Genomic DNA, 15,293 nt, shown 5'->3' with positions numbered 1-15,293 from the left:
ACATGAGAATAAACAAATCACAACAAATTGCAGTGCAGCTACAGTTCAGTGTGAGATATGAAGAAATAGTCTCAAATTTAATTTAATAAAAGGCCGCAAACAGACAGACAGACAGCAGACCTCCAGTTTTCTGGGAGTTTATTCAGATATATAATTCATATATATATATATATATAAATATATATATATATATATCTGTAACATTCAAGCCAAACGAGTTCACACAACACTGATTCAATCGATCACCGCCAGATGAATCAGAGTTTTTAATCTGGTGTTGGGTTTGACATTCCCGCCCTGGCCAGATGAACGGCGGCCAACCAGCTTACTTCCTGTTAGCTTTCTGCTAACTTAAAGGTTGATATAATGATTGAATCGTGCAGAATGTTATCAGACTGAATGAATCAAATCCTAATGGTGAAATTAGTGATTTTTGTGTTTTACAGCTGCAACAGTAGTGATGCAATAGACTACGGTCAATGATGTAAGAACGTGTCAACAGTGTTTCTGTAATTACTCTCACTGCCAGAAGGGGGGAGACAAAAGTCCCGCACTCCAGCTTTAACTAACCGGCCAAAAGTTCTCAGAGCGACACGTTTTGAGTCGTAGTGTTAGACGAGGAGGAGAAAAGCATTTGATCAACTGTCTGAACTTAGGAAATCTATCTCTGCTGATATTTAGGAGCTCCAGATGAGTCCTGACCTGTTAGGAGTCTCCAGGAGATCAGTCAGTGAGAGGAGAGATGTTTAATGAACACTTAATGAGAATAAGTGGATTGAAAGAAAAGATAAATAAATATTGCAACAGGGAGCATACAGCCATGAATCAAACTTTGAGTTTATACACATATCAGACATGTGAGAGCAACAATCATGCCCCCCCTGACTGGATCAGCTGATCAATCTCAACTTCATAACAGCAGCTAAAATATTTTTAAAAAGGTCTTAAATCTTATTATTTATTATTTATTAGGTGGACTCTGTGGACAGGAAGCAGACCTGTCTCCAGACGACCTGAGAGATCTGAACTCTTCATCACGCAGCAGCAGATCAGAAACATTAAATGCTTTTTTATAAACCATAAGCAGTGTTTTAAAGTCTCTGTGAGTGATTTGTTCCTCTGTCTTGGTCTTAGACAAGCTTTCTCTATGAAGTGAGTGTTACCTCTCAGTCCGGCGGTGCCCATGTAGCTGATCTGCTGCTGGTAGAGCTCCCTCTGCTGGTGGTTCAGGGGAAGTGTGTTTCCTCTGCTGTTGTAGGAGCTGCAGTAACGAATCACCTGCTCATAAGCTCCTTTCATGAAATAGACGCCGGGCTTGTCCTGAAGGAGGAGGGAGACAGATTTAAATACAGCTCATAATAACAAAGTCCCCTCACTAAATAAATACTGATACTCAAACTCTTGGCAGAAAAGTTATTCATCGATTCATATTTTTAGCTGTAAATGTTCACAAAAATGTTGCAACGTAGGATGAATAAAAATGTATTTAAAGTGGAATTGTTTTTTAAAATCAGCCTGTGTGTCTACGATTCTTTAGCAGAGCTGTTTCCTCTCAGTCCTTCAGTCAACTATCAGTAATTGATATGATAATTAATAATTAATTAATAATTTTTACTTGGCAATAAACCTGTTTCTGGTTCCGATAACTAAGATATTTTACAGTCGGCCTTTTTCAAGGTGTTTTTATTTAAAAGTTATCAGTCGTCACGTCATCACGTCAATCTTTTTGAAAATAATCTGATCTTTAATAACAGACTTTTACAAAATTCACCTCATGACCCTCATTCACTGTGGAGAAACAATAATAAAATAGTATCATAAAATAATATTTTCAATTAAATTAAAGTAACCAATTAGTTCAAAAACATCTTAATTCACTCAAAAAGCTCAGAGTGAGTTTGTTATTTCCATTAAAGAGATCAACTGTGCGGTTTAGTGGTCAAATACACTGAAGTCAAGTCAGTTTTATTTATAAAGCACCAAATCATAAGATGTCAGGACTCTTTTCACACAGAGCAGGTCGAGACTGAGCTCTTTAATTTACACCCAACATTCCTCCATGAGAGACAAACTCCCCTTTAACAGGAAGAAACCTCAACCAGACTCTGGGTGGGACACAGAGAAGCACAGCAACAACAATAATAACAATAATAACAATAATAATAATAATAATAGTAGAAATATGACTAAAAATAAACTCCACTTTGCACATCCAGTGAGATTCTGGCATTAACAGGAGAATAACGGCGGTGACAGTTTTACTATAAATAACAATTAAATTGAAAAATTAATTTTGTGCATCTCTGAATTCATCTCCTCTTCTCTCAGATCACAGCAGTGCTTGAGTAAAAATTCAAGATACAAGCTTAGAAAACTGATATCGTGATTGTTTGTAGCATCTCAGTCAGCTGTTTGTAGGAACATGTGCTGCAAACTCTCTGCTCTTGTGCTTTTGGTCTAAATCGGTGTGAAATGACCTCGACTTGGTGTTTTTTTTTTTCTAGGGAGAGTGATGACGGCCGTTCAACCTTGAGTTTTTCCAAGTCCGTTATATTACAGCTGACCAAGAACATGAAACAAACCTCGGAGGTCTTATATTTTAAAACGAGTGTGAATGGGATCATCTTAAACCTGAATGTAACAGTTGTTGCTGACGAAGCTCAGACTGCTCATCACGCTGATCAAACAGCACAAGCAGCAGCAGTGATGGGGGGTTGAGGGTGGGGGGGGGGTTGCTGACCTGCTGGGTGCGGTGAACACAGCGAATAGCCATCCACTTCTTGTCCGAGGTGAAGGGATGCTCCTCCACGCGGACGTACTCCTGCTGGAGGCTCTCCAGGCCCATCTGGACGACACAAACACAGCTGGATCAGAAACACAGCTGGAACTAACAGTGGAGGAGCTGCTGCTCAAACACAATAGAGAAACTAACCATTAATCTGCCGGTTATTCTCTAATAACATTTAGTCTATAAAATACAATTACAAGAGTGAAAAATGTCCTATTATAATTTCCACAGCCCCAGGCGACGTCTTCATATGTCTTGTTTTGTTCGACCAACAGTCAAAATATTTAGTGTACAATTATATAAAGCAGGAAAAACAGCAAATCTTTGTACGTGAGAAGCTGCAACCAGCAAATGTTTTGCATTTCTGCTTAAAAAAGTACTTCATTGATTAATTAATTACAGACATCCTATGGTCATTTTACAGGTGGCTGCAGACTCAGAAACATCAGCTGTTTGTTTGTTTGGTCAGCGCCTGTCAACAACGAGGCAATTCAAAGTGCTTCACATGTAAAAAGACATTAAATAGCATTTTTAGAATAATAAATCAAAAGACAAATTGCAAGATATGAAGAGATGTTTCATCAAATATCTTGAGTGTGTTGTTCGTTCTCTCACTGTGTCGACAGTAACCTGCTCAAGTTCTCTCTGATTAAACAGCAGTAATGACAGAAACATCGTTAAACTAGCAGGTAAACGACCTTCGGCTCCGACTCATCAGCTGTTTGTCTCCTGTTTGACTTTTACAACAAACTAAACTAAAACTCTGAACGGTGTCAACAGCCGCGAGCGACTGCTGTTAATGTTTGTTTTTAAACCTTTTAAAATTCAGCTTAATGTCAAATAGAGCAGAGAAAACATTATGCTCAATTTGATTAAAAGAAGACTTCTATCTTCTGTACTTTGAACCTCTCAGTGACTCAGTTTCTCATTGATGTCGACTGTGTGAGCTTCCAACAGTTCAGCAGCAGCAGTTTGGCATATTAAAATATGAAAATGTGAGGCACGGAGGAGATCACCCCCCCCCCCCGAGCAGACGGATCCATAGACAACAATCAAAATAGAAAAATTAAAAATTAAAGATGAGCTGTATGACTCATCTCCCCAGTTACACCAGTGAAGGGTAGACTGAGGACGGGGCGCTCAGCCTCGAGCTGCAACGAATGAAAAGAAGAAGAAGAAGACGACGTCTCCTCTGGAACCTCCTTCATCCTTCAGGCGCAGAGATTCTTCTTTTCATCATCACACTTTTTTTCTTCAGCACGAGATGATGCAACACGGTGGACACAGCTCGCTTTTAACCCGACATCACAGCAACAGATACGAGCCCTGAGAGGAAGCTCTGAGCTGCATCTGGGAAGGTTTTTTTTTTAATGTAGCAGGAGGTTGGTGTGTGTGTGTGTGTGTGTGTGTTTTCAGAGGTAGAACCGTGCAGCTAAGCTCACCTTAGTCTAAAGGCCTTTACACACTGGACGCCATTTTTTTTGTGCGATTAATTCGCACGTCAATATATTTTTTCGAGCTGTTGTTTGTGTCATGAGTACCATGAGAGGCGAAAAGTTTTAACACAGCGAATAAAAGCATCAACCAATCACAGAGCGTAATCTGCACAGACAGCTGTTCCTTGCGACGGAGTATCCTGCTGTGTGTGTTTGAACTTATTGACCGTATCTATATTGATTGATCAGCTCCAGGTCTGTCTGTGAGCCCTGCAGGCAGACAGGTAGGTTCACTCACTAAAGCCAATGAATCAATACATTGATGTGTCGTGTATCATCATGTGTATCATCACCATGTGTTTATAAATACAAACACTGTGGATTTCTTCCCGTGGAGCCGACATGCACACTGTTTAGGTTCAGTAACTCCCTGCTGTCAGTTTGTCCTCTTATTATTATTGTTATCATTCTTCGTAATGTGAATTTTTAAACTATGACAGTTTTATATTTGCAAAACTTTCCCAGAGCCTTAATGCGCAATTTTCAAGAGTGTGATCCTGATTTAAAGTCTATTCTTTATTCCCCAATTTACATTATATTGAACAAGCAGCATCTTTGATCGAGCTCTCCTGAATGAGAAAGTGTCCAAACTTTTGACGAGTCTGTACATCCGAGCACTAAACGCTCATCTGCTGCAGTTAACAGGACCGTCGTTTTGACTCCAGGTGTCTCGCTGTCAGTGAATTTGACGTCACATCTACGAGAGGAACAGACTGAAAATGGTTCCGTTAGTTGTTGTTTGTTGAGTTGAGGCGCCGAGAATCGACTGAACAGTTTCCAGATTCTACTTTGTTCAGTTTGTCTCTTCCTGCTGGCTAACGCTAACTAGCAACAGTCTGCAGATATCAGTCTGACGTCTTGTAAAGAAACACAAACAGAAGATCAATTAGTGTAATGAGGGGACTTTTTCGGACTGTATGTGGAGTGTTGTGTAACTGCTGGGTACTGTTTCGATTGTACTGATTATGGTTCCAATTGAATCCTGCTTCTGATTCGTGTCATATTACTGCGTTTGAGTAGGAAAAGAAACCAAAACAGTTGAAAGCTCCAGAACAAGAGAGTCAGTGGACCTTGTGTTGAGACCATAGACTGTATAAAAATATGGACGTAGTTACCGTGACGTCACTCGTTGGTTTCTGAAGAGCGGTTTTGAAGCTCAAAGTGAGCTGCTCCGGCTGTCGCCATCTTGGCAGTGCGTGACGCTGCCTAACTCCCAGCCAATCAAAAACGGGCAAAGAGGCGCAACCGAACGGCTGAAACAAGCCATTTAGCGGCTGGCGGACCTGTCACTCAAAGCAGCCATGTCCTTCATTATGCAGAACTTTACGGCTCCTCGATGGGAAATACTACGAGAGCTCAGAACGGAGAAAGCTCAGAGTTTTTTTGTGTGTTTCGGAGTGTTTTTACCTTCATGGCGAGGGCGATGAGCGCTCCTTCTGTCGGTCGTCCCAACAGCGTTCGGTTCCTGATGACAGAGTCGTTACACACACAACCAACCTGGAAACACACACACACACATCAATTAATATTTCTTTCCCTTCTTCTCTTTATTAAAAATGTCCATCTGATACCAAATATAGTACATTTCATTTTGTATTTTACAGCACAGCCATGTGGAGGGACTGCTTGATTTCACAACGTCGGCCATGATAATTTCATATTTTTCATATATTTTGTCCAGAAATTGGTTCTCCACATGTTTTCAGGACCTGCAGCAGCCCTGATGTGCTGACTGACTCACCTCCACTATCTTGTTGATTGAAGGACAGGAGAAACCGTGGATGATCTCTCCGTCCACTAAAACTTCTCCTGCTCCGTTGTAACCGACGCCTGTCACCTGGGAGAAAACAGTACGGGGAAAAATACTCAGAAAATACTTTTGATCACTGCAAATTTTCATCAAATACCAAAATCTTAACCACAATTTCCAGCAATTAGCAAAAAGAAAGATCTGATTTAATCTGATGTTCATCAATATAAACAGCAGGTGGCGCCAATTCTCCAGTCGGTGCCATTAAACCGTTGCAGAGAAGAGAGGACACAACAAGATGACGTCATTCAAAGAGCGACAGTCAAAGCTCAAACGATGGAAAACGTGATGGAAATGTGACTTTTTTGTTTGAGGGGAGAAACACTTTTGATAAATATTTCAACTTAATTTTCCATTCAGGTTTTTTTTTTAACCCACAAATTGCAAATGTGCATAAAAACAGGTGGATGGAAACACACTTATTGTTATCTCATTCCATTTTTGTACACTTTTAGTTCCTGTATATAATATTTATTTAAAGCTATAAACTGTTTAACAGGACTGCATCTCAGAAACAGTCAGACAGTTACCTTGTTATCTGACTCATGTGAACTCTGACAGCAGTCGTCATGACGTTACAGGTCATATTGTTGTGTTATAAATAGGGATGTCAGTTTGATTCATTTTGATTTCAATAGACTGACACCCATTAACGCCTAACTAACCGGTTCATTTTTAAGAAAAATTGCGATGTAGCTTTCGATTGTGAGATCTGTCCAGCAGTCGGTCGTCAGTGCTAACGTTAGCTAGCTCATCCTTCTTCTTCTCGAGGTGTTTTCAACGTGTTTAGTTACAGTAGCTCTCGATGGCATGACGTACCGGGCTCGAGGTCCTGAACTAGCTCTTTCAATCCCTCGCCGTCTACCACGCTGATCAGCAGCACATCTGTCTCAATCATTCAGCACATCAACTGGGTGATGGCCTCGGACCGGCCCGCAACACATTCTCTCCCCCCGGCTAGCAGTGACGTGAACTTTGACTGCGACTGCGAGTCATCTTCAGACATGGCAGCTGGGTGCTTGTTCTTAAGTGGTCAAAAATTATTTTCTCCAGCAGTTAGCATTAATACCACTGCCTGTTTGTCTTTTTGAGCTCCTTATCATCTGTCACAGTGGTATTTGTCAGCTCGACATATTCTGTTTCTGCAGTAGAGACGTCTGAAGACGCTTTGGACTCGTTTTCACTCTGTGGCAGAAAAACAGGTTATATGAGCCTTCAGAAACTCCTGCAGGTTGAACCGGACGAACGAAAACACTTTTAGTGCTGACTGACTCTAACACGCTCACAATAAAAACAGACTTTAAAACACTCAGTAGCCTAGCAACAGTCTGTACTGTCTGCAGCTGTCTGTGTGCACGTTTGCTCAGGAGTATAAATGAAGCTTAAGACTACAGACAACCCATAATGCCACACTCCGTCGGTTTTACACCGCTACTTTCTCCATTCAAAAAGCATATCTGATGTCGTGAACACGTAATTGTCTAGCCGTTAATGGAGTGTGTATGCAAATTAGCCTATAGACCAACGCGAAGGTTAACCGTTGACATCCCTAGTTATAAAAGGAGGCTTTAGGTTTAGACCAGAAAACATCTGCCGCTCTTAAGTCATCTGACAGATTTATCCAGCACGACAGCTGGGATGGTGATCTTATTTCATTTTAGTGATGTCAAGATAACCACCAGATTTAATGCTACTTAGTGCTGGTGTCCTAATCTAAACTCCTGTGTTGCAGGTTGAATAGTTTTAGGTTTTGTGCTGGCAGAGGAGGGTTCAGACCTCAGCGTGGAGTCCGTCTGACGAGAACAGCTGAGTGACCGTCATCTCGTTCTTTGTCAGAGTTCCCGTTTTGTCTGAACAGATCACATTACAGCATCCTGACGGAGAAAAACAACAAGAGGAATGTTGTTGTTAACAGAAAGTAACAAACACACACATCCTGCCTCGACGTCACACAACATAAACAAACACAGACATATTGATTGTGGCTGATTTGCTTGAACTCTTTGTGTTATTTTAGAAATATTTACTCTGTCTGCATCGTTAAGAGCATTTTTGAAACAGCTTTAAATAAGATGAATAATTTGCATTTTTTACCATAATTACATACCTTAATTTCAGCCCATATTTTGTATCCATGTTGTGTTATGAAGGATCAGAAACATTTTGTTAGCTTTGTTCTCACATTTTTAAGTTTTAAGGAGTTCTTGCAGTTTATTTCTCTATTCAAGGGAATTTTTTAAAACTTCTTTTTGAATCAGAAACACAGTTTTAAACATTTTGTTTTATTTTTTTGGTCACAATCACATCTTTGGCTCTTCAGGAAGAGAAATCTGTTTTATTTTCTGTTTGTCACTTCCTGTGTGTGAAGGAAATACAAATAATAAAAAAAATAATGAATAATGTTTTTGTTGTGGATTATGTGTTATATGATGTGACATAATACAGTGTGTTGTGAGTAACATACCCAGAGTTTCTACGATGGGAAGCTTCTTGACGATGGCTCTTTTCTGCACCATGCGCATCACACCGAGCGCCAGCGTCACCGTCACCACGATGGGTAAACCCTCAGGGATGGCAGCTACCGCTAGACTGAAGGGGAGGACGCATGATCAGTGATCAATAACCGATACAGCTGCTCACTCACAACTCACTTCAAGTACACACGTTACTAAGGTGAGTGTTTTTTGAGAACAGTATAAACTCCTCATGATCACGGACCAACAGACATTTTGACTGTAACTAACGTTGTTTTACTTCAGTGTCTCAGTAACAATGAAGTCTCGCTTTGCAAGGCATTGTGGGATTCCGATCGACACGGACCAGCGACAGAAGAGGAGGGAGCAAAAGTTAAAAATGTTGAACTTTAAGCAAATGATAGCGAACTTCGCCAGGCGGTGACGCAGTGAAACTGACAGCACGACAGGAAGTTGTGGAAAGACGTCTGTGGAGGACGACGTTAGTCCCTGATCCACATGTCTCACACATGGCTCTTTTCCAGGGTCTTTTTGGATTTGCAAACAAAAGTTTTTGATTCACATTGTAATCACAAATTTATTTTACTTGCAAATAAAACATTTTTTGATTACAGTGTCGATAGTTTTGCTCTCAAATCTGCTTTTTGATTGGAAAACTATTCTGTTTGATTGCATAAACAAGGACAAAAGAAATGCAGCTCGGTGCAAAGTGGAGCTGTGAATTGTTTATTTACACAGGCTTAAAACATACTGCTAGTCTCTGCGGATCTTAAATATTCCTGGGAAACACAGGCGGTGGCCCTGCATTGTTATGTTTGCATATTGGTCGGCTGGTATCAATAAGTCGATCCTGCTATTGAGCCTAAACATCCAACGCCCAGTCCCTGCACCTGCCAAACCTACATTAAATGGAACCACTATAATAACACCTGTGTTTGACGAGTCAACACAGGCCCCATAAAGATCAACTATAATCTGATGACAGAGCTGAACTGCAGACTGACAGCTGCCAGGGTGCTACATACAATCATACAGCACACCTCTACACATAGATATAAATCAGTCAGCTGGTTGCAGGGTGAACTGAAACTACCTGACACCGATGGTGAACATATCCATGATCCTCTTCCCCTGCAGCCAGCCCACCAGCATGATGACCCCTGAAACAGCACAGAAAATAAAGACTCAGCACAGGGACACGTAACATGGAGGTGATGGTTTATATGATGTTCATGACTGAGAAGCAAACAGACTAACTAACCTATGATGCCGAAGGAATAGAGCGAGAGCTGCTTCCCCAGCAGGTCCATGCTCTTCTGCAGCGGCGTTTTAGGAGCCTGAACAACACAAACAGGAAACAGTTTAGTGGGGAAGTGATAATTGCATCCACTCATTTGATGGTTGATTGATGACTGATTGTGGTTTGAGCATCAAGCTGCTAAAACACATTAAGCAAGCAGAGATGGAAAGTTTATTCTTGACAAAACAGGCTCACTTTGATGGAGCTTGCGGTGAGATCGTTTTATAGAGAAATGCTTATTACGTTATTTGAATTTCTGTTTTATTTCCATTTGTGTCAGTGGTTTGACCTTTCTTTACTTTTTTTAAAAACTGATATTTGTTTCCAACATTTTGTCACAGCAGGAAAGTTATAAAACATTTCAGAGGACATTTTAAACCAATGAACACCAACTCACCCCCCCACCCATCTAACCCTATATCTCCACAGCTAAATAAATGATACAAACAATATTGATAATAATAATTACCAGTGCAGTACAAAAAAGTAGTTTTACCAGCATACATTCAAGGACTAAATACAATAAAAGGAATACAAGTGAATAAATAAATAGATATGTGAAATAAGAGAGTTTATGTACATATATTGACAGTGGGTTTTATCTGTTGATATTTACAATGCGTGATGGATGTGATGTGAGATCAGTTCATAGACACTGTCGTTTGGAACAAGTCTTGTCATCCTGAGAGTCTGAATATGACTCATTAATAACCTGCTATGTTGGACAATAGTTTGATCCAGTGCTCAAATAAAGAGGGTGTGACTGATCTCCCTTATCCTGCAATAAACCTGCATCCTGGTAACACGGCCAGTAGGCAGCACTACTTCCTTTACTTTCATTTTATCGTCTTTATTAACTGGTTTAAACACTCCGAAAACTGAGTTTTTAATACTTGAGCTGCTCTTACTTTTAGCACTTTGTTGATTGTTGCACTACTTTCTTATTGTTTCTTATAATATCTTATCTTCTTCCAGTCGTTAGAGAAAACCGTCTGTCTAGCGCTCTCTCTCTTTGCACTTGTACCTGGTCGGCTAATTGAGAATTTGTATCATGCCTCCCTTTGGATAAAAAATGTGTGGATTGACAGACTGATTAATTAGTTAGACCGACCAACCTCTGCAGCTTTCAGCAGAGAATCTTGTGTATTTGGCTGCATGTTGGATCATATAAACCTCTGGAGGAGGTTCATCTTAATTCTACTAAACCACTGAACACTCAGTCCAGATGGTTGAAGAGAAACAACTTCCCATAAATATTGTGGCACACACTCCAGATCTGTGCGGAACAGATAAGATTTTTCATTATTTCATGTGAGCTGCTGCATTTATGATTGGCGGTTAGAGATTTCTAGGTGACTAAAAAAAAAAAAAAAAAAAAAATCAATCATTGATTGTTTACTGCATTTAAAGCTATTGCTGGTCATGCAGACATTTTAAGATGACTGGTTGTTTAAAAATGTATAAACAAATGTGTTCAACTGAATCAGTCGGTGGGTCTGTTTATTATGAGGAAGGATATTTATTTACCTCACATTTCAGCCGGCTCTCAATGCAAAACAAACTCCACTGAACAACATTTAAATTGGCTTCATTCAAAACATTAACAAACAAACAAGCAACCGAAAGCAGCTCAGGTTACAGAGAAAATGCTCTGTAGTAAGCTGGTGAATGTAAATATCTGCATATATCAGTCATCTGACTTCTACCCCACACTGACCTTAATTTGGAACAATGGTTTACTTGTTTTAACTGTATTAGTGATACAAGACGCTGCTTCCTGACTTTGTGTGTGTGTCGGCAGACCAGTGAGAAGACTGGCTTTGTAGTGAATAAAAAAACTGCTTCTCTTTACAGCTCAAATGTGTCTGAACTCTAAACAAACATCACATCAACACGTCTGGAGGCTGATCTGTGTCAGTTTCAGTTTTACTCTGACTTTAAATGAATTATTTTGAATATGAGGATTTATTCCTACACACAGTGATCCTCTACCCTGAAGTGAAGTTTTTGTGCTGCAAACATAAACATTCTCCAGGAGGAATCTACCTGGGGAAATCAGGTTACTCTAATCCAGGTTTCTTAGGAAATCAGCTGGAGAAAGCCGACTGTCACCTGGTTATACTTCTTAAGATGAGTGTTGGTATTTTGTAAAACTCGACAACATGGGAATTTATGTGCAACAACAACACATATGATGATAAACGGATACGTACCTCTTCTGCTTGCATCATCTTGAATACCTCCCCAAACTCAGAGTTTTCTCCGGTTCCTATGACGATGCCCTGAGGAACACCACAGAAACAGAGGGTGAAAGCTGAAGGTGTTTGACAGCTTAAACCAAAAGTTCAGACATGTGTGTGAAGAGACGAACAAGCAGCGCACTTCTTTAACTTCAGATTTAAGATTTACAGTTCTTCAAAAATATGAGCATCTCAACATTAACTTGACTTCCTGTTGTTCTGCGTTACATATTATCGTTTCTAAAAAGCAACGATTTGACCTCCTGTCTGTAAGTACAGACTGAAGGATTAACAAAGCCTGGGTTGTACATCTCTCAGAAACCTGAATTAATAATCCTGCTGGTACCTTGGCTTTGCCGCAGCGCACTAGCGTCCCCATGAAGGCGATGTTGCTGCGGGAGGCGATGTCTCCGTTGGTGGCCGCCGGCTGGTGGGAGGTGGACTTGGAGCAGGGCGTGGTCTCCCCCGTCAGACTGGACTCATCCACAGTCAGGTCTGTCGCCTGTGAGGGGGGAGGGCAGACACTGAACTGAGCATGACGAATGGATTTAACATCTGTTTGATTTGCTTTATTTCCACAAAGAAGTACAAAGGTCGACGGCTAGTTCGCACGTTGACCACCAGAGAAGAGAATTATGCTGCAGGAGTTGTTCCAGATGTTCCTGCAGACATTTTGGCATGTTTTTTTGTTTTTGTTGTGACTCTGGATCTCCATTTGGATCCATTTTAAATGCTGAGAATTAAAGCTGACTACTGCTGATCCAAACAGAAGAGGTCTGCAGATGGGAGTGTTTGATACTCAAAAAATAAGCAGTGAGATGCAATAAGCAATAAATACTCATGGTCAGTATTTTTTTAGATGCTGATCTACTGCACGTGTGTGGAACGTGTCGTCCAAGCCTGTCTGTGTACGCGTACAAGTATAAATGAGGCCTTACACCGACACCGATACATGTATGATCTGCTAATATCTTTCTTTTTCCAGACTTTGTACTGATTCAGAGTCTTCAGTCTGAGCTGCTGTGTTCACACTGAAAAAGTGACAAAATGATGTATATTTAAAAAGCCAGTACGCAGACTGAAAAACATTTGGTTTTTAAAGTGAGCTGTTCATGTTCACTGTTTGCTTGTATCATCTCCATAACAAGTGAGAAAACTGAATGCCACAGCATGATGTGGCTGAAAGCTCTGGATAATATCTAATAAGTAGACCTTGAGTTAAGACTTTTTTTTGTGAAACTACTATTTTTAAAGTCAAGAATGAACCTTCAAGTTAGCTTCAAGTAAAAAAAAAAAGGCTAATCGTGTTGACTTTTTTTTCGTTCACTAACTGCAGTGTACTATGTAACAGTGTACTCTGAAGTATATACAGTAATATACAGTTAGTATGTAGAGTGGAGTCATGCTGCTGAGTGTCAGGTGTGAATGTGTGTGTAACTGTGTGAGTGTAAACAGGATCCTGGTTCCTTGACAAATAATATATTCATGTTCAGTGAACCTGCTCTGGATAAATTAAAAAGACGACACAAAAGAAGAAGCCCAGTGTACACATGTCCTAACAAAGGCTTTGTGTCGATGTTTGAACACTAGTGAGTTTGCATGCATGTATATCTGTGTGTGTGTGTGTGTGTGTGTGTGTGTGTACAGTATGTATCAGTGTGTGTACCTCGAAGAGGCGGAGATCTGCTGGAACTCTTTCTCCCACAGAAAGACAGACGGTGTCTCCAGGAACCAGCTCTCTGGCCAGCAGGTGCTCCAGGTTCCCCTCTCTGATACTGAGAAGGGAGAAGGGTGGAGGTGGAGGTGGAGAGCGGAGACAGAGAGTGAGGAAAAACAAATAAGACTGAGCGATGATGGACTCCTGATAGCTCGACCACAACACGACATCTTCTCCGTTTACAGACCTGCTGTTATGGGTTCTGTCCAGTTGTGGTGTGTGTGTACCTGTATGTCGATCTTTGTGAGGACATTTTTGGAAAAGTGGGGACTTTTTGGGCGGTCCTCACTTTATGAGGGTTAAGACTTGGTTTTAGGCTTAAAGATCATTCTGGTGATTTGCTATATTCTTCTTCTTGTCAACAAATCTCATGTTTGGAGCCAACAATGAATTAATCTACTAACAAGTACTAGTTTACGAGTTTAGTCACGTTAGTTTGTTTAGAAACGGCTCTGATAACAGCGAACATGTTGTCAGTCTCTGGACAGTAGTTCTGTGTGAGGCAGACGCCACTGAGCATGTGCAGGAATGCAGTCCTGTTTACAGCTTCACTAAGTTTTTATGCTACATATCACAACCTCTGGACTTTGCGTTGAACTGTATATTTCTCAAAGAATTTCAGTACAACTTGAGGAACGTGTCACCCAGTGCAGCGGTGTAACTCACTGACGTGTTTTTAATAGTTTTTGGACAACAACGGAGGCATTTTTGCTTAAAAAAAAGGACAAACGATTATTTGATTATCAAAATAGTTGCATATTAATTTTCTCTCAATTGACTAATCAATTAATCAACTAATTGTTGCAGCTCTCCTTTGGATACACAAACAATATTTATAAGTAGATCAGTTCATTGTTGGTTTGGCTCCAAACATGAGATTTGTTGACAAGAAGCAAAATAAAGAAAATCTCTGGCCTTGTTTTTTAAATTTAGAGCTGGGTTAAGTTTAGTTTAGGAGTAGCTGGGGAACGCATGATGTCATCGTCACAAGGACAGAAGTACAAATATGTGTGTGTGTGTGTGTGTGTGTGTGTGTGTGTGTGTGTGTGTGTGTGTGTCTGCCAGGTGAAGGGACAGCTGTTCCTTCTGTGTGCTGCTATTTGAAGTGTAAATCAAAGCCTGAGGAAGGAGTTTGTTTCAAGGAACATTTTGGCTTCGTTCACACTGCAAACATTAGTGTTAAATTCAGATTTATTGCTCAGATCCAAGTCGAAGCCCCTCCATGATTCTGACATCATAAAGGTGTGATGGGATGGTGTTTCAGATGCTCTTCAACCATCTGACAACACTTAGTTTGAAGCGTACAGACGCCTCGAGCAAGTTAAATCTGAAAATTCACTTTTTCAGCTTCTGTCCACATTTACATGGTCATATTTCCATTCTACAGAATTACTGCACAATTGGCTCCAAAAAAGGATGTGACGTCCCGTTTCTATAAAGAAATACTGATCAGTGTGAGAACGTGAGT

At 40.5% G+C, this 15,293-nt stretch overlaps 1 protein-coding gene across 6 annotated transcripts in view; it reads right to left on the bottom strand.

Moving 5' to 3' along the window:
• Nucleotides 1-15,293, bottom strand: part of atp2c1 (ATPase secretory pathway Ca2+ transporting 1) — a 323,636-nt gene that overhangs the window by 283,599 nt on the left and 24,744 nt on the right. For all 6 annotated transcript variants that reach the window (XR_010930282.1, XR_010930281.1, XM_067600368.1 and 3 more), the window contains exons 7-17: nucleotides 13,775-13,883; nucleotides 12,455-12,610; nucleotides 12,082-12,150; nucleotides 9,830-9,905; nucleotides 9,662-9,728; nucleotides 8,559-8,683; nucleotides 7,871-7,968; nucleotides 6,026-6,121; nucleotides 5,692-5,781; nucleotides 2,741-2,845; nucleotides 1,164-1,320 (exon numbers count right to left, since the gene is read on the bottom strand). Coding sequence is in view for 4 of the 6 variants with exons in the window: in XM_067600368.1 (XP_067456469.1) it covers nucleotides 1,164-1,320; nucleotides 2,741-2,845; nucleotides 5,692-5,781; nucleotides 6,026-6,121; nucleotides 7,871-7,968; nucleotides 8,559-8,683; nucleotides 9,662-9,728; nucleotides 9,830-9,905; nucleotides 12,082-12,150; nucleotides 12,455-12,610; nucleotides 13,775-13,883 (1,148 nt within the window). In the remaining 2 variants the exon portion in view is untranslated. The remainder of the gene's footprint in view (nucleotides 1-1,163; nucleotides 1,321-2,740; nucleotides 2,846-5,691; nucleotides 5,782-6,025; nucleotides 6,122-7,870; nucleotides 7,969-8,558; nucleotides 8,684-9,661; nucleotides 9,729-9,829; nucleotides 9,906-12,081; nucleotides 12,151-12,454; nucleotides 12,611-13,774; nucleotides 13,884-15,293) is intronic.

Source organism: Thunnus thynnus, chromosome 10, assembly GCF_963924715.1.
Source record: "Thunnus thynnus chromosome 10, fThuThy2.1, whole genome shotgun sequence".
Taxonomy (NCBI): domain Eukaryota; kingdom Metazoa; phylum Chordata; class Actinopteri; order Scombriformes; family Scombridae; genus Thunnus; species Thunnus thynnus.
Note: the sequence above shows the minus strand (reverse complement) of the source record. Positions and strands in the feature narration are given on the sequence as shown.